This window comes from Rhinopithecus roxellana, chromosome 19 (assembly GCF_007565055.1).
Source record: "Rhinopithecus roxellana isolate Shanxi Qingling chromosome 19, ASM756505v1, whole genome shotgun sequence".
Lineage (NCBI taxonomy): Eukaryota > Metazoa > Chordata > Mammalia > Primates > Cercopithecidae > Rhinopithecus > Rhinopithecus roxellana.
This window is the reverse complement of record NC_044567.1, coordinates 81,180,641-81,200,099: the sequence shown is the minus strand read 5'-3', so window position 1 is coordinate 81,200,099 and position 19,459 is coordinate 81,180,641. Positions and strand designations below refer to the sequence as shown.

At 39.5% G+C, this 19,459-nt stretch overlaps 1 protein-coding gene across 13 annotated transcripts in view; it reads right to left on the bottom strand.

Annotated features, from left to right (window-relative positions):
• Positions 1-19,459, bottom strand: part of BPTF (bromodomain PHD finger transcription factor) — a 153,341-nt gene that overhangs the window by 89,186 nt on the left and 44,696 nt on the right. For 9 of the 13 annotated variants that reach the window (XM_010379968.2, XM_010379964.2, XM_010379966.2 and 6 more), the window contains exons 4-6: positions 15,496-15,699; positions 14,776-14,964; positions 3,288-3,476 (exon numbers count right to left, since the gene is read on the bottom strand). In XM_010379968.2, the coding sequence (XP_010378270.2) occupies positions 3,288-3,476; positions 14,776-14,964; positions 15,496-15,699 (582 nt within the window). The remainder of the gene's footprint in view (positions 1-3,287; positions 3,477-14,775; positions 14,965-15,495; positions 15,700-19,459) is intronic. The other 4 variants (XM_030924186.1, XM_030924187.1, XM_030924188.1 and 1 more) reach the window with 4 other exon arrangements.

Here is a 19,459-nt window from a genome sequence, read left to right as displayed (position 1 = left end):
TTGCCAGCAGGCTGGAAAAGCAAGTCACTTTGGATGTGTGGTAGCAAAGCAGTTGGTCAGACTATCAATTTTCTCTTGGATCTCAGATCATGGAGGGTTTTTTTTTTTTTTTTTTTTGAGATGGAGTTTTGCTCTTGTCGCCCAGGCTCGAGTGCAGTGGTGCGATCTCGGCTCACTGCAACCTCTGCCTCCCGGGTTCAAGCGATTCTCCTGCCTCAGCCTCCCAAGTAGCTGGGATTACAGGCGCCCGCCATCATGCCCAGCTAATTTTTGTATTTTTAGTAGAGATGGGGTTTCACCATGTTGGTCAGGCTGGTCTTGAACCCCTGACCTCAGGTGATCCACCCGCCTCAGCCTCCCAAAGTGCTGGGATTACAGGCGTGAGCCACTGCACCTGGCTGTCAGATCATGGAGTTTTACGCCAAGATATTGAACTACAGTGGCTAGTTCCTGGGACCATCTATAAAGTCCTGTAATAGATACTTTTTAGGCGTCATTTGGTCAGGGTCAGATTTCCTGAAAAGAGAAAGAGAATGACACAGTGCTTTTAAAAAGTTTCCTAATTCAGAGCCAACAATCCAATACTGCTCAGAGTCAATTCTTTATCACTTGCTAAACTTAGTGCAAATAAGGGAAAGGAGAAGAAAATTCAACCACGGGGTAAGACTTAAAGAAACGGAAAAAGAGAACTAAACTGAGGGTAGAGGTCTTTACTGAACACCCTCTGCCCAAAGGCCATATTCTTCCTATTATAAAGCAGTGGATCCTTGTGACGCAGGCTGGCGGCAGGCTACAGATCTACATCAGCCTCTGCAGCTCACTGTTTAATGATACCAACAGGCAGAAGCCTACACAAACTCTTCACATGAGGGCTAGGACTATTGGTCTACTAAACAGATAAACTGAGGAAGTGGAGGGTATTCACCTTCATGGATCCTAAAGCAAGTTACTGGGCATTAAGTATTAGCTGGGAACCTAGGAATCTACAAGTGAGTGCTACTGTCAGAAAAAAACCCCAAACCTGACAAATAGGGTTATATGATTGTTTTATCCTACAGAAGTCCCCAACAACCCAACCCCAATAACAGACAGCAGGAACTAGGCAGCTAAAACAGAATGGCCTCTAGAAGGGGAATCTTCTCATATGCTTCTCACCTCTCAAACACAGCCACTCTCCCAGAAAACCAATGGCATCCTGATTCATTAAAGAACACTCTCCACGATGTTTATGAGTGTCATAGGCAGTTAAATTCATAATGTGGCTCATGGATTGTAAGATCAAGATAAGCCACCTCCAGATCTATCGGAATTAATGTACATACACAGAAATACTAGATTTGGGTCTAGATACAATTACAGGATGTAACTGTGGGAAAGAGGTTTTTGAAAAAGTTTTAAGTTGTAGGTGAAATATTTGCATTATATTAGGCAGAACCATTTTTGAATTGTATGTATGGGAACAAACTGTATGTATGGGTACACACACGTGTTGAGCTACCAAAAGATGGAAGTGTAGATATTTATCATGCTATAATCTTTGCGGCATCCTTCTTTCCTTAGAAAACCATTCCTACCCAACTCCAGTCACACACTTTTGCTGGAGGCATCAATAGTAGTACCTTGCCTGCCCTGGTCATAGGGTTAGAAATAATATGATCCAAGATAAGCCACTCAAATTCCTTCCTCAAGGACTTTTGATTTGGAGCAGAAGTAGGGGCCTTGCCTTTGGGTCACAGACCTTGGAAACATATAAATACAAATTGCTGGTGCCATCTTCCCTGCCACATGGAAATAGCCTGTCTGTATTGGGAGAGAATGAGGTTAACACACATAAATATATGTAGACCTAAAAGGTGAGAGAGAGAGAGGGGAAAACGAAGAGTTTGATACCTGAAGGTCCAATTATGCCTGATGACGGCTCGGACTTCCCAACTATATAAGCTAATTAAATTCCCTCTTCACTTAAGCTAGTTTAAGTTGGTTTGGTCACTTGCAAGTGAAAAAGTCCTAATTAAAACAGATTTCCAACTCATATCAGATAAAATTATTACCTTAGATAGATTGAAAACAGTTATAGAAGTATTAAGAAGAATTACTGTAAAATATATGTATATTCTTGGGATGGTGATAACCCTCCTTAATAAAACACAAAATTCAGAAAACTCTAAAGAAAAAGATTGATAAATTTAACTATATAAAAATGTAAAAATTTCTGTATGACAACAAAGAGCTAAAAGTAGGCAATTACTATGCAAATACATGTAAAATTGAAGATTAATAGCCACAATACATAAAACATTCCTAAACTTCATTAAAGAAAAACAACAAAACTCTATTAAGAAAAAGCGAGAAAAAGATATGAATAAGCAATTGATAGGAAGTTCAACAAACACATGTAAGAAACTTAACCACGTGAGTAAGAATATGTAAATTTGTATACGAAATACTTTTCACCATTGGCAAAAATGTTAAGAGGAATGATGCTGAATTTAAGTGAGAAAATAAGAAAACCGAAATGTATGAAAATTACTGGTATAAATCTCTTTTGATATACAATTAAGCAGTAGCCATCACTGTTTTTTAAATGTAGCTACCATTTGACCAGCAAGTCCACCTACTGTTTCTATACTGCCAGAAATACCTGCACAAGTACACAAAGATATATGTTAAAGATGTTCAAAAGCACCACTATTTGTAATAATGAAAAACTGTTAACAACATAAATGTCCATTAATAGAGACACAGTGTATGAATTATGGTTTATCCATACTCTGGAGTACCATGCAGCAGTTAAAAAAAAAAAGAATTCAATTCGTAACACAAAAAGATTCTCTACATGTATCACTGGGTAAAAAAAGCAGGATGCAGAACAATACATGCAGAATGATCCTGTTTATATTTTAAAAACTCCCAAAACGAGAAAAATCACCCAAAGCCCTCCAAAAACTTTGTAAACATATATCCATAAATGTAACTGCAGAGAGAAAGATCTAAAATGTTACACACCAAACTGTTGATGGATGGTGGTTACCTTTGTGGAGGGAAGTATGAAAAGGATCTTTCTTCCCCACTCTGTGTGCTTTTGTAGATTTTTAAAACAAAAACATTGAGTGCAAGTGCTATCTGTGTTTTTAAAAAAATGAAAAATAAAGGAAAATAACATCTAAATTCCCCCCCACCAAACTTTCATTTAAAAAATTAAAAACTAAAGAAGAAAATTAAAAAACACAAAAGAAAAGAAAAAAAAAAAACCTCCCTTTAATGGAATGGATGAAGTATTTTCTTACCTATCTCTTCCTGAATAGAGACAGGTGTATGAGATTCTCTTTCTCCATTTTCAGGATCATCAGCTGCCTTAGCAGATTCACTCTGGGAAGAATTTAGTTCACTGCTGCTGTTACTGTTTTCCAGATTAGGTTGGATGGAGGTAGTGGTAGCACTAGTGTTACTGCTCTCACATATCTTGTTAGGTTCTTCTAGAAAAATAGAATATCTGATTTTTAAATTGGAAATCACATGAAAAATGACGAATTGTCAGAAAAGACATTTGTTTTAGGATTTCATTACAAAGCTGTATTTTTAAAAAGAAAAGCTGTTCATGTATGAGTAATGCAATGTATAAAAGAAAGTGGTAAGCAACACCTTATTTTTTTAGGTCTTCCAGGCTATTAACTCACTGACTTTTTTTGGGGGGGGCAGTGGTGAAGGCCTAACCCTAACTCACTGACTCGTATCACCTTAGTCTCCAGTACAAGGCAGACAATTTTTTGGATACCCCAGAGCTGGAGAATAACCAAGTGATATGACTACCTCTCAAAACTTAAAGTGCACCAGATATTGCAGAGGTGGTTTGCCGAGACAATATTCAAAATCTGAAGCTTATAGTCTTACTTTTCAAAAGTACTCAAACAGTATTAGAAACAGAAGTAAGCAGGATTATTTAACTCTGTGGTTTTCTGCCTGAATCCTATGCCCCCCAAATTAACTGGAAGGTAATGCCTAAATTTGATTGTTAACTTCTTCCTCTCTTTAAGATGGAGTCTCACTGTTGCGCAGGCTGGAGTGCAGTGGCACAATCTTGGCTGACTGTAGCCTCCGCCTCCCAGGTTCAAGAGATTCTCCTGCCTCAGCCTTCTGAGCAGCTGGGACTACCAGTGCACACCACCATGCCTGGATAATTGTTTTATATTTTTGGTAGAGACAGGGTTTCACCATGTTGGCCAGGCTGGTCTCGAACTCCTGACCTCAGGTGATCCGCCCACCTTGGCCTCCCAAAGTGGCTGCAATTACAGGCATGAGCCACTGTGCCTAGCTGTGACTGTTAACTTCTAAGGACAACTTAATAGTATCATTAAGAGTATAGTTCTTAAAAACATATAAAAAATTACCACTACCATGAACAGAAAGCCTGTCTTTCCATGGTAGTTCAGAAATTAAGAGTCTCCCTCTGCATTTGTTTTTGCCACTGACAAGACACTCTTCAAATCACCTAAGTAAAAATTGGTTGAGTCTATTGCAGTAACTATCTTTAACATATAATGTTGGGTTTCAGGAAAAAAACCCGACAACCTGATAAAATATGGGAAAATAGGTGAACAGTCACAAAAGAAAAGAAAATGCCCTTTAGGTATATGGAAATACGCCCAATTCATACTATGAGAAAAGTAAAATAAAACTATATGAAGAAACTACTGTTATCAACTGGCAAAAATCCAAGTCTCACAATACACGAAGGGAAAATTACACATGCATTTACTTAATATAGCAATCCTGTGTCTAGAAATCTAGCCCAAAATACACTAAAAAAATTACTAAATTACTCATCTATAGAGCTAGCTATTCACTGGAGTATTTAAAAAGGCAAAAGACCCAGAAACAAAGGAAATGCCAATGAAGGCTGGGAGCAGAGGCTCACGCCTGTGGAAGGTTGAGGGAAGCAGAGCACTTGAGGTTAGGAGTTCGAGACCAGCCAGGGCAACATGGTGAAACTCCATCTCTACGAAAAATGCAAAAATAAGGCAGGCATAGTAGTGCATGCCTGTAGTCCTAGGTATTTGAGGGAGGCAGGAAGATTGTTTGAACCCGAGAGTCAGAAGTTGCAGTGAGCCATGATTGCGCCATTGCACTCTAGCCTGGGTAACAAAGTGAGACCTTGTCTGAAAAAAAAAAAGGGAGGGGCCAGGCACAGTGGCTCATGCCTGTAATCCCAGCACTTTGGAAGGCAGAGGTGGGCGGATCACCTGAGGTAACCTGAGGTCAGGCGTTCGAGAGCAGCCTGGCCAACATGGCGAAACCCTGTCTCTACTAAAAATACAAAAATTAGCCAGGTGTGGTGGTGCACGCCTGTAATCACAGCTACTCAGGAGGCTAAGCTGCAGTGAGCCGAGATCACGCCACTGCACTACAGCCTGGGTGACAGCACGAGACTCTGTTTCAAAAAAAAAAAGAAAATGCCCATCAATAGGGCATTGGTTGAATAAAAGTTGGTATACACAATGAAATACCATGGAATTGTAGCAAGAACTGAGGATAATCACTATGTTCACACATAAAATGATCTCCAAGATTAAATGTTAAAAGCAAGGTGTAGAACAATACTTATAATATGCTTACTTTTGTGTGAGAAGAGGAGGAAATACAAATTTATAAACAGATTTTACTTTTATTTATAAAAAATAAAACCAGCTGGGCGCAGTGGTTCACGCCTGTAATCACAGTACTTTGGGAGGCCAAGGCAGGTGGAGCATGAGCTCAGGAGTTTGAGACCAGCCTGGCCAACATGGTGAAATCCCGTCTCTACTAAAAATACACAAATTAGCTGGGCACGGCGGCAGGCGCCTGTAATCCCAGCTACTTGGGAGGCTGAGGCAGAACTGCTTGAACCCAGGTGGGCAGAAGTTGCAGTGAGCCAAGACCGTGCCACTGCACTCCAGCCTGGGCAACAGAGTGAAACTACATCTCCAAAAAAAAAAAAAAATTGAAGAATAACCAAAAACCAATAAAAATGGCTACTTACAAGAGAAAAGAAAGACATAGTGAACTAGAGAGAGAAGGAATGAAAGTCAAAATTCTCTGAATATCTCCAGTTACATAGTTTTGAATTTATTTTTTTTTTTTTATTTATTTATTTTTTTTTTTTTTTTGAGACGGAGTCTCGCTCTGTCGCCCGGGCTGGAGTGCAGTGGCCGGATCTCAGCTCACTGCAAGCTCCGCCTCCCGGGGTTACCGCCATTCTCCTGCCTCAGCCTCCCAGTAGCTGGGACTACAGGCGCCCGCCACCTCGCCCGGCTAGTTTTTTGTATTTTTTTTTAGTAGAGACGGGGTTTCACCGTGTTAGCCAGGATGGTCTCGATCTCCTGACCTCGTGATCCGCCCGCCTCGGCCTCCCAAAGTGCTGGGATTACAGGCTTGAGCCACCGCGCCCGGCCTTGAATTTATAATAATGCAAATGTTCTACATTTTCAAAGAATTAAAGTTATTATAGAAAAGCAATCCCTAAAAATTAAACTGAAACAAATGAACTGTATATCAAGTTGTGCATAACCACACAAAGGATTATCATCTTTTTTTTTAGATGGAGTCTTGTTCTGTCACCCAGGCTGAAGTGCAGTGGCGTGATCTCAGCTCACTGCAACCTCTGCCTCCCAGGTTCAGGCGATTGTCCTGCCTCAGCCTCCCGAGTAGCTGGGACTACAGGCACCCACCATCACGCCCGGCTAATTTTTTTTGTAATTTTAGTAGAGATGGGGTTTCACCATATTTGGCCAGGCTGGTCTAGAAATCCTGACCCGTAATCCGCCCACCTCGGCCTCCCAAAGTGCTGGGATTACAGGCGTGAGCCACCAAGCCTGGCCCTTTTTTTCTTTTTCTTTTCTTTCATTCTTTTTTTCTTTTTTTTTTTTTTTTAAGACAAGGTCGGGCTCTATCACCCAGGCTGTAGTGCACTGGCGTAATCTCAGTTCACTGAAACTTCTACCTCCTAGGCTCAAGCCATCTTCCCACCTCAGCCTCCTGAGTAGCTAGGACTACAACAGGCAAACACCAGCACGCCCAGCTAATTTTTATAGAAAAGGAATTTTGCCAGGTTGGGCAGGCTGGTCCTGAACTCGTGAGCTCAAGCAATCTGTCCACCTTGGCCTCCCAAAGTGCTGGGATTACAGGTGTGAGCCACAATGCCCAGTCTAGGGGATTATTTTAAGCAACTTTGGAATACGATATTTTGTCTGTACATCCTTCCTAGAAATGAAGTATAATGAGAAATAAAGAGCAGCAAAAAGTCATAAATGCCATTCAGTAGTCTTAGTGTTAGCAGTAATACTGGTATTATGAAAATACTACTATTTAAAATAAATCACTTTCTCTTATTATTAATGCACATTAGGACTGGAATACCCTGTATTGGAATAAAGCAAATGTATAGCTGAATTACTGTTGCTGGAACTGAAATTTTCAGTGTAAGGGAACAGAGATACAAATGTAAAAACAAAGAAACTAAGTATGCTATCCGCAATCTGAATTTGAAATGTTAATATAAACTGATGATCTTTTTCTTTTCAAAAACATGTCCTTCATAACACTACCCACCAAAAAAGCATAGCGGCAGTGACAGTCCAATAGCAAAAAGTATCTCTGAGTCTAGATTGTAGTCTGTAAATATTGTTTCCCATTAAAAGGAACCAGGACTTCTTGGAGGAAAAAAGAAAGATTCCAAGTCGGGATAGGTACTGTGTAACATAAGTCTCAAACATTTTATTCTGCTAAAAAGCAAGAAGTCTGGCCAGCACGGTGGCTCACGCCTATAATCCTAGCACACTGGGAGGCTGAAGTGGGCGGATCACCTGAGGTCAGGAGTTTGAGACCAGCCTGGCCAACATGGCGAAACCCCGTCGCTACCAAAAATACAAAAATTAGCTGGGTATGGTGGTGGGCGCCTGTAATTCCAGCTACTCAGGAGGCAGAGGTTGCAGTGAGCTGAGATTGTGCCACTGCACTCCAGCCTGGGTGACAGAGCAAGACCCTGTCTCAAACAAACAAACAAACAAACAAAAAAACCCAAAACTCCATTATTACAGTCTCCAAATAAATAACTGATTCTGGGCCGGGTGGGTGGCTCACGCCTGTAATCTCAGCACTTTGGGAGGCCGAGGCAGGCAGATCACTAGGTCAGGAGTTCAAGACCAGCCTGACCAACATGGTGAAACCCCAACTCTACTAAACATACAAAAATTAGCCAGATGTGGTGGCACATGCCTATAGTCCTAGCTACTCGGGAGGCTAAGGCAGGAGAATTGCTTGAACCTGGGAGGAGGAGGCTGCAGTGAGCCAAGATCTCACCACTACACTCCAGCCTGGGCGACACAGCAAGACTCCATCTATCAAGAAAACAACAACAACAACAACAAAAAAACCCTGATACTGGAAAAAAAAACCCTGATTCTGCTAAAAAGCAAGAAGTCTGGCCAGCACGGTGGCTCACGCCTGTAATCCTAGCACACTGGGAGGCTGAAGTGGGCGGATCACCTGAGGTCACTCATTAATGAGTGAGAGATTAACAGAGAATCATGCAATCTCACCACCTAAACTCATTGATCCATCTAGGCATCTCTGAAGGTAGAAAAACCATATACCATGAGCCTTTTGGTGTGATACACTAATTAACCAGCACATTGTTTATAAAGTATTCTTGCCAAAGACAGTTGAAACTGAATAGGTATTAAGAGATTAACTTTTTAACTTTTTAAAGTGTTATGTAGCAATCTTTCCCCAAATATTGCCCAACTTTTTCAGTTTAATCTTTAATCTGAGCCACACAAAATATTTCTGATCACTGATCATACTCAATATAATGGGTAGATTTCTTCAACATGAAATCTACCCAATTTTCTTATATTCTCACTGCTATCATTTTTCATACTACAATTTTGTCCTTCACATAGTAACTTCTACCACATTATATGAAAATGACAATGTTCTGACAAGATTTTATTTCAAAGTAAAGCCTGAAATAAAATATATACAGAAGCAATTGCATATAAAGAAATTCTAAAGTAGATGTATTTGTACAAAAATTTTAAATTCTCAGATGTTTTTTAAAGTCTTTCTATTGCAGAAGATATACACAATACAAACATTAACCAAAATAAAGCTGGTATGGCTTGAAAATATTATTAAAAATAACATTTCATAATGATAAAATAACATTTCATAATGATAAAAGATTCAACAAAAATATAAATATTAGGTGCTCCTAATAACAGTTTCAAAGTGTATAATGCAAAAACTGAAAAAAGCAAAAAGAGAAAAAGGCAAATCTACAATAAATAGTTGGAAATAATTTTAAAATATCTGACAGGAAAAAAAAGAAACAAAAAACAAAAAACAACAACACCCAAAAATGTACCAAGAATACAGATCAGAACAATATAATCAGAAATCTTATCTGAGGCCAGGTGCGGTAGATCACTTGAGGTCAGGAGTTCAAGATCAGCCTGGCCAACATGGAGAAACGCTGTCTCTACTCAAACAAAAATTAGCAAGGCATAGTGGTGAACACCTGTAGTCCCAGCTACTCAGGAGGCTGAGGTGGGAGGATTGCTAGGACTCAGGAGGCGGAGGTTGCAGTGAGGCAAGATTGAGCCACTGCACTGTAGCCTCAGCAACAGAGCCAGACTCTGTGTCAAAAAAACAAAACCAAAAGCAAACAAACAAAAAAATTAAAACAAGAAATCTTACCTGTCTTATACTGCACCCAACTGAAAAAATATATATATTACATATATATGTAATGTACATATATGTAATATACATACAACCTCTTCAATTGTTCAAGGAACATTTATCAACATTAATTAAATGTTGGGCCATAAAACAAGCGTCAATAAAATTTAAAGGACATAAATCATGCATAGAATGTTCTCTGATAGAGGGTTAAATTAGAAATCAACTAGAAAAAAAATAAAAAGATAATTAGCTACTTAGGAAGCTGAGGTGGGATAATCACTTGAGCTTAGGAGTTCCAAGTTACAGAGAGTTATGGTCACTTTACTGCAATCCAGCCTGGGCAACAGAACAAGACTGTCTTACATACACACAAAAAACAAAACACAAAAACAGAAACCTACAAATGTTTGAATATTAAGCAATATACTTCAACACACACCACATTAAAACAGAAATTAGAAAATATTTTAAACTACAGGATAAAGGGAACATGACATATAACAGTCTGTGGTTGTGTTCTGGTCATGCATTTAAAAATAAAATAAAGTAAGTCTGTGGGATGTATCTATAGCAGGACACAGAGGAAAGCTGATAGCCTTGACAGTAGACATCATAAAAAAAACTAAACTACAAACCATCAAAGCAACCATCTTCAGAAGCTAGGAAAGAAAATCCACAAAAGTACAAACAAAATAAAAGGAAGAACATAATACTAAGACCAGAAATTAATTTAGAAAAAAACATACAATAGAGAAGGTCAACAAAGACAAAGCTGTTTTTTTAAAAAAAAGACTAACGGAATTGCAAACAGCCTTGCAACATTATTAATGGGGGCAGATAACGAATTTCTGGATTGGAAAAACAGAATGAGTATAGACCCTATATATATAAAAAAGATAGGATGTTATGCTAATAAATTGTAAAGATTCAGCAAAATGAGGAGATTCCTTTAAAAAGGCAATTAAACAAAACAAACCTAAGAAAACAACAGAAAATATGAATAGCCACTGCTGTACTTTGGATAGTTTAGATGTTTGTCCTCCCAAAAATCTCATGTTGAAATTTGATCCCAATGTTGGAGGTGGGGACTAATGGGAGGTGTTTGGATTCTGGGGTCGGATCCCTCAAGAGCAGATTACTGCCCTTGGGTTGGGGGTGAGTGAGTTCTCACTCTTAGTTCCCACTAGAGCCGATTGTTAAAAAGAGCCTGTCATCTGCCACCCCTGCCTCCCCTTTCCTCTCTCACCATGAGGTATCAACATACAATGGCTCCCTTTTCCCCTTCCGCCATTAGTGGAAGCATCATGAGGCCCTCGCCAGACGCAGATGTCGGTACCGTGCTTCTTGTACAGTTTGCAGAACCACAGCCAAGTAAATCTCTCTCTCTTTTTTTTTTTTTAAATAAATTACCAGCCTTAGATACTCCTTTACAGCAACACAAATGGAATAAGACACCCATTATCTACTAAAGAAGTGAATGAAAACTGTAATAACCTTCCCACAATGAAAACTCCAGAACCAAATCACTCCAGCAAACATTTAAGAAATAACACCAGCCATAACTGGGCGCGGTGGCTCACACCTCTAATCCCAGCACTTTGGGAGGCCAAGGCAGGCGGATCACAAGGTCAGGAGTTCAAGACCAGCCTGGCCAACATGGTGAAAACCCGTCTCTACTAAAAATACAAAAATTAGCCAGGCGTGGTGGTGGGCACCTGTAATCCCAGCTATTTGGGAGGCTGAGGCAGGAGAATCGCTTGAAACTGGAAGGCGGAGGTTGCAGCAAGTTGAGATCGCGCCACACTGCACTCTAGCCTGGGCGAAAGAGTGAAACTCCATCTCGAAAACAAAAAAAATAACACCAGCCCCACAAAAACTCTTCTAGTACCAACGCATGATATGAGGCCAAAATATTCTTGATACTAAAGACTGACATTACCAGAGAAGAAAAATACAAACCAATTTTACTCATGAAAGTAAATGCAAAAATCCTAAACAAAATATTAGTAAACTGGATGCTATAATATATAACAAGGAAAATACATCACAACAAGTTATATTTACCCCAGTAACATGAGATTAGGTTAACATTCAAAGTTCAATGCAGATACTTCTGCTTCTAGTCAAGGTAAAGTGGAAGAACCAAATTTACCCTCTCTCATGAAACAACTACAAAGTAAAACACGAAACATTTATAGAAAATGAACAAAGGAGCAGACAGGTACTTCCCAAAAGAGGATATCTAAATGACTGACACACACACACACACACGAACACAGAAAGATGCTCAACATCCTTAGTCACCAGGGAGCTGGTAAGTGCAAAGAACAATAAAATATCCCTACATGCCCACCAGCATGTCCCCTCAGTCCTCCAAAAAGACGAAGAGTGATGCTGATGATACCAAGTGCAGAGGAGCTAGAACTCTCACACACTGTTGAAGTGAATACTTCCACCGCCTCTGTGGAAAACTGTTGAGCAGTATCTACCAAAGATAAGCATATACCAGCTCCATGACCTAGAAAATCCACAACTAGGCTTATACCTCTGGAAACGCATACATATGTGCACAAGAAACATGTAAAACATTCATAATAGTATTATTCATAATGGTCCCAAACCAAAAACCATTAAAATAACCACCAAAATGTAACAAGAATTAAGCAAGACATGTCTATATAATGGAATATCATACTGCAATAAAAAAGAATAAGCTGCTACTCCTAGCAACATCTGGATGGCTCTCATTGATGTTTTGTTGAGGTGGGAAAAAAAGCTATCAGGCATCAAAGAGTATATACTGCATGGTTCCAGTAAATATTTTAGAAAAGGCAAACTAATCAGTGGTGATAGAAGTCAGAATAGTTAGTACCTTTGTTGGGCTAGGTGTAGTGGGGCATGATATGGTTACACAGATGTGTTAACTTTGTAAACATCCATCAAGTTATTCACTTAATATTTATAAACTTGACTGCAGGTTACATTTCAATTTTTTAAAGTTGCTGGATGCAGTAGCTCATGCCTGTAATCCCAGCACTTTTTTCTTTTTTTTTTTTTTTTGAGACAGAGTCTTGCTCTGTCGCCCAGGCTGGAGTGCAGTGGCGTGATCTCTGCTCACCGCAAGCTCCACCTCCCGGGTTCACGCCATTCTCCTGCCTCAGCCTCCCAAGCTGGGACTACAGGCACCCGCCACCACGCACGGCTAATTTTTTGTATTTTTAGTAGAAACAGGGTTTCATTGTATTAGCCAGGATGGTCTCGATCTCCTGACCTCGTGATCTGCCCACCTCGGCCTCCTAAAGTGCTGGGATTACAAGTGTGAGCCACCGCGCCCAGCAATTCTAGCACTTTTGAGAGGCCGAGGTGGGAAGATGGCTTGAGCCCAGGAGTTGGAGACTGGCCTGGGCAACACAGTGAGACCTTGTCTCTACATACTTACTTACTAAATAAATAAATAAATAATCTGGGCATGGTGGTGCACACCTGTAGTCTCAGCTACTTTGAAGGCTGAGGTGGGAGGATCACTTGAGCCTGGGAGGTCAAGTCTGCAGTAAGCTGTGATCACTCCAGCCTGGGTGAAAGAGCAAGACTCTCTCAAAAAAAAAAAAAAAACTTGACCAAAAATATCTTTCCATCCAAAATGCTTTCCAATCTGACAGTATCTTTTGTCGATAAGTTTTAATCATTAAATTAGGTATCTAAATACATTCTGAAAGTTTAGAAAAGAAAACCAAGTAAGATGTCTTCTATATCACGGCTACTGCTCTTAATCTGCCATGAATAATTCTCCCACCCCAATTCTTCTAACAAGGCATCTCATCCACTGACAATAGGTAGTAAACAGTTGTAACATGAGTTTGGTCCAGGGACATCACAAAGTGTCTAGCACATTGCCAGGCACATTGTAGGCACTCAATAAATATCTGCTGAATAAATAACTGCATGGAGAGCCACAGAAACAGAAGGAAGCAGGTAATTCTCTCTGAAGGTCAGAACTCTATTAGGTCTGTCTATTGCTCACTAGAATGTAAGTCACCAAGGGCCCAGGCCTTATCTATTTTGGTCACTGATATATCCCCGTTAGTATATTCTGAAGTTGGAGACCTATTAAAATGTTTATCTACTTTACCAAAGTACCAAACTCCTCTTTAAAATCCGGTAACGGGGTTTCAACATGTTGGTCAGGCTGGTCTCCAACTCCTGACCTGAGGTGATCCACCTGCCTTGGCCTCCCAACGTGCTGGGATTACAGGTGTGAACCACCGTACCTGGCCCTGTTCTTGATCTTAATGACCAATCTCTCATCAGTATAAAATACGGTGAACTTACTGCTGATTGCTGTGGTTCTTCTGGAGCTTACACTTACATCCCTATCTGTAGCGCCCTGTTAAAACTGGTGTTTTCAGCAACACAGCTCACTGTTGACCAGTACTCAAATGGAAGTCGTCCCCATAAGAACTGCAGGTTGTCAAAATCCTTCATGTTATACAACAGGACATTCTTGGTGTGCTACAACTTACTTGGAGTATAACTTTAATTTCAAAAACTGAAAATACGAATTACTGGTCAACTTACATGTTTATGTCAAAATACATCTGACAACAATGTTCTGTGATAATGATTTTCTACCATGACACTACAATATGAAATGTTATAAATATTACATGAGCACATGCAAACATAAAATTAATTTGTTAGTATCTACAGAACTGGAAAGGTCAGATCATTCAACATTGAGCCATTAGTACACAAGTAATTAAAACCAAAATATCTGCCACTATGGTCTGGTGATAAAATATAAAAATAAATCTATTAAACAAAACCAGCTAAATGAAGTTTAAGAAGCATGAAAATTATGATGAGTTTCAAGCACTAACTGCGAGGACATTTATCCAACTCCAAATGTTAGGTGACAACTTAGCAAACAGGGATGGCACTGTAAGCAAGCAGCATGAATGAACACATAGTTTAAAGTTTTAGGTGACATTCGGCTTTTACTACAAAAGGGAAGGATTCCCCCCCATTACAGAGGCATTGATATGCTGCCCTCTGTACCTGGCACATCCTGGGGGAGCTCAGATGCCACCTTCTTCTCTGCCATGTTGCTGCTATCAGGGGTTTCTGAGAGACACCCCACGGGGCTCCTCCCTTCAGAGGGACTAGTCTCTTCTGAAGATGCATTTGTTGTGTTGTCGCCAAGATTTGCTGACACAGAGTTACCTTTATCCCCAACTTCTGTTGGCTCTACAGCAAAATGCACAACAAAACTTTAAAGATATTCTTTAAAATTGCTTCAGGGCAAATGGCCACATTCAGTCAACTACTAAATGATCAATCACCAAAAATCCTGTTTCCGTTGGATGGCTATTTTAAAGCAATTAGATTCTCAGATATTGCTGCAATAGGTAATCCAGAGAGTATTTAAGAATACTTAATAATATATTAAGAATGCTTAACTAATTAATATAAAAATGAACATATTTCATCACATTCAAAAGTGTATATTCTGGTATAATATAAAAAATAGTACTTTTTCATAGGGAAATGGCAAACTAATGGGAAGTATAGAGACATGAATATAACATTATAGCAAATTCACTAATACGTAAAACTCATTACAATTGTTACACATGTTACAAGAGGGGATGGTATCTTGATCTCTTTAGAAATATTAAACTAGGTAGTTGCTTACAATATTTCACTTTCATTTTGCAAGTAAAACTGGAGGTTTCACAAATAACACTGATGAACTTTTTAATCAAGTAATTTTTTTACCCTCAGATTTTCCTTGCTCAGGGTCATCATCTGGTGTTTTGTCGTCACTGTCTTTTTCAAGGGACTGATCTTCAAATTCTTCTCTACTTTTCTCAGCATCTTTAGAGTCATTCTCAGTCTCATTCTTGTCTTTTTCTGTTTCTTCTGGGCTTTTAACATTATCAATGTCTCCCTTTTTGACTCTTATGGATTCCAAAATTTCTTCTATAACGTGTAAAACAAACAAAAAAACATTCCCATATATAACCAAACAGAACAGTACCACAAATGTCACTTAAGAGTTTCAATACAGGTTATTAAAGAGGAAAAATTAAGTATTTTTAAAGCATTAGATCTATGAAATAAGAATCAAGATTACAAACAAAATTGTGTTTACAGAATTCAATCAGTTTGGTGTACCTTCACCTCTAGAAAATACATGCTAATTATGGGCTCTACTTTTTTTTTTAAAAAAAAAGTAAAATTAGTCTATCTTTTTACAATATAGGCTTGATATAGGTATTTGTGACAGATGACAAAAACTACAAGGTGACATAGACCCACAGTCTGGGCAGCACACTGTAGTGATCAAAACCTAGAAACCCAAAACCCACTGTAAATCTGACTTGGATTAGCTGTGTGACTTTGGGCGAGCTACCTAACCTCTCCAGGCCATCGTTTCCTCAACTGTAAGAAGAGAAAACAGAGGCCCTTTTGGAAACAACTTTCTTTCTGAAGTCCCTTAACTGTTCTGAAAGTCACTAAGTCTCTAAGTACACTTACCCTCTTTCAACTTAGACAGAGTGATACTATGGCACATTATAGACCATGGGATATAAAAGGACCACAGTGTACAGAACACACGGTGTATCAGTATGGATTCATGGATATTAATTATATTCTTTGGTTTATCATGTAATACTATCACTTTTAATTTTGTTGCACAAATTGTTTCAGCTTTGGCCACTGGGGACTTTTTCCAAGTCCAGTGTCCTTTTGACACATATTCATCCATCCATCCATCCATCCATCCAGCCAGCCAGCCAGCCAGCCAGCCAGCCAGCATTTTCTCACTTTCCAGTATTACAAGATGCTCTGGGCTCACCTTGTATTTTCCCTGCCCCAGCCCTAAAACCCACCATCTCTCCAAGGAGTCTTTGTTCTTTTTTGAAGAACAAATTGGAGAATGATGTGACAAGTCACAATCTAGGTGCTTGGTGTGCTTGTTACTACTGTGGTGTTGCTATTCTAGAGTCTCTCAGCCAACGGAGCTAAGAAATGTAGTCATAAATATACACATCTATATTATTTCTGTATTTATTTGTGTGGACATATATGTGTATGACTGAAAGCCTATGTGTCTGTGTAGGATTCATTTACCATTGCCACTTGCTTATTTGTAACTTCTCTGACAGTGAGAAATCTGGCTCACATTAAAATATATCTAGTTATTTGTTCATTCCTAGTACACAGTAAAATAGTTTTGGAATTGCTAAACTGTTTCCTCATAAAAATAAATTTACCAACTAGAGTACACTATTTGTGAATAAGAAGAAACACAGTTTTTCTTTTTCTTTACTTTTTTTTTTGAGACAGAGTTTTGTTCTTGTCACCCAGGCTGGAGTGCAATGGCGCAATCCTGGCTCACTGCAACCTCTGCCTCCCAGGTTCAAGCGATTCTCCTGCCTCTGCCTCCCAAGTAGCTGGGATTACAGGCACCTGTCACCATACCCGGCAAATTTTTGTATTTTTAGTAGAGATGGGGTTTCACCACGTTGGCCAGGCTGGTCTTGAACTCCTGAACTCAGGTGATCCGCCCACCTCAGCCTCCGAAGTAGACGGAAATAGAGGTACGTGTCACCACACCTGGCTAATTTTTTAAACTTTTTAAAATAGAGATGGAGTCTCATTATGTTGCCCAGGCTGGTCTTGAACTCCCCCTGCCTCGGCCTACCAAAGCACTAGAATTACAGGCATGAGCAGTGCCCAGCCCTTAATTACTATATTTTAAAGAACATTTTATTTGGAAAAAGAAAACGTAGTTACCGATTATCTGTCTTTCTTAGAGGAACAGATTTCCTTTTTCTTTCTTTTTTTTTTTTTTTTTGAGACAGAGTCTCACTCTGTTGGCCAGTCTGGAGCGTAGTGGCGCGATCTTGACTCACTGCAACCTCCGCCTCCTGGGTTCAAGTTATTCTCCCACCTCAGCCTCCCAAGTAGCTGGGACTATAGGCATGTACCACCACACCTGGCTAATTTTGTATTTTTAGTAGAGATGGGTTTCACTATGTTGGCCATGCTGGTCTCAAACACCTGACCTCAAGTGATCCACCCATCTCAAAGTGCTAGGATTACTGGCATGAGCCACCACGCCTGGCCATCTTTGAAACATAACTACACCCTATAGCTTTTCATAACCAAATCATTGTACATCCTTCCTACTTTCCCAGTGATATTTAATGAAAATAAAACCAAAAAAATTGTTCTAATTGCTTACTAAGTTTAGACCATTTAAATTGGTTGAAAAGCACAAGTTGCATAACCATACTTCTCTGATTTTCTATAAAGATTCTAATTTCAAACAGTCTGTATTGTTAAACACTCTTGATATATGTGTGTATGTATATATGTGTATATACATACATACATTTACACTAGTTTCAGGTTCAAAAAGTATGGCAATCATAGCCGTAAGAAAAATAGACCAAAAACAGGGCCGGGTGCAGTGGCTCACACCTGTAATCCCAGCACTTCGGGAGGCCAAGGCAGGTGAATCACTTGAGGCTAGAAGTTTGAGACCAGCCTAACATAGTGAAACCCCGTCTCTACATAAAATACAAAAATTAGCCAGGAGTGGTGGCACACGCCTGTAATCCCAGCTACTTGGGAGGCTGAGACAAGAGAACTGCTTGAACCTAAGAGACAGAGGTTACAGTGAGCCGAGATCATACTGCTGCACTCCGGCCTGGGTGACAGAGCGAGACTGTCTCAGAAAAACAAAAACAAAACAACAACAACAACAAAAATAAAAACAGACCCAAAATGTTCAGCAGAGAAAAACATTAAAGGATGAAAGAAAATTACATTGGGCCGGGCGCGGTGGCTCAAGCCTGTAATCTCAGCACTTTGGGAGGCCGAGACGGGCGGATCGGATCACGAGGTCAGGAGATCGAAACCATCCTGGCTAACACGGTGAAACCCCATCTCTACTAAAAAATATGAAAAACCAGCCAGACGAGGAGGCTGAGGCAGGAGAATGGCGTGAACCCGGGAGGCGGAGCTTGCAGTGAGCCGAGATCGCGCCACTGCACTTCAGTCTGGGCGACAGACTCCGCCTCAAAAAAAAAAAAAAAGAAAAGAAAAAAAAAAGAAAAAAAATTACATTGTATCTCATCTATACTAAATATGCATATTCTATAAACAAGTATATTCTACACTTTGCATGAACATTTTTCAAAACTAAACAAAGAATTAACCTACCAGATTTTAGAAACCATCTCTACTTAGAAAAAATTCTTCTAAAAATAAACTTCCTTCAAATAAGGAAAATAAAGCATTTCATAATTACCATAATTACCTGTACCATGGTACAGGATAAAGCAAATATAGTAAGCTGTATATTTAGCTACAAATATATAAAGTATAGATCTAGACAATGAATATATGAGTAGTTACTATATCATTCTTTTTTTTTCTTTTTCTTTTTTTTTTGAGACAAAGTCTTACTCTGTTGCCCAGGCAGGAGGGCAGTGGCACGATCTCAGCTCACTGCAACCTCCACCTCTGGGTTCAAGCGATTCTCCTGCCTCAGCTTCCGAAGTAGCTGGGATGGCAGGCACGTGCCACCAGGCCCAGCTAATTTTTGTATTTTTAGTAGAGACGGGGTTTTGCCATGTTGATCAGGCTGGTAACTGTATAATTCTTTCAACTTCTCTGTACATTTGAAATTTTTCGTAAAATGTTGAGGAAAAATGGAGTAGAAAAA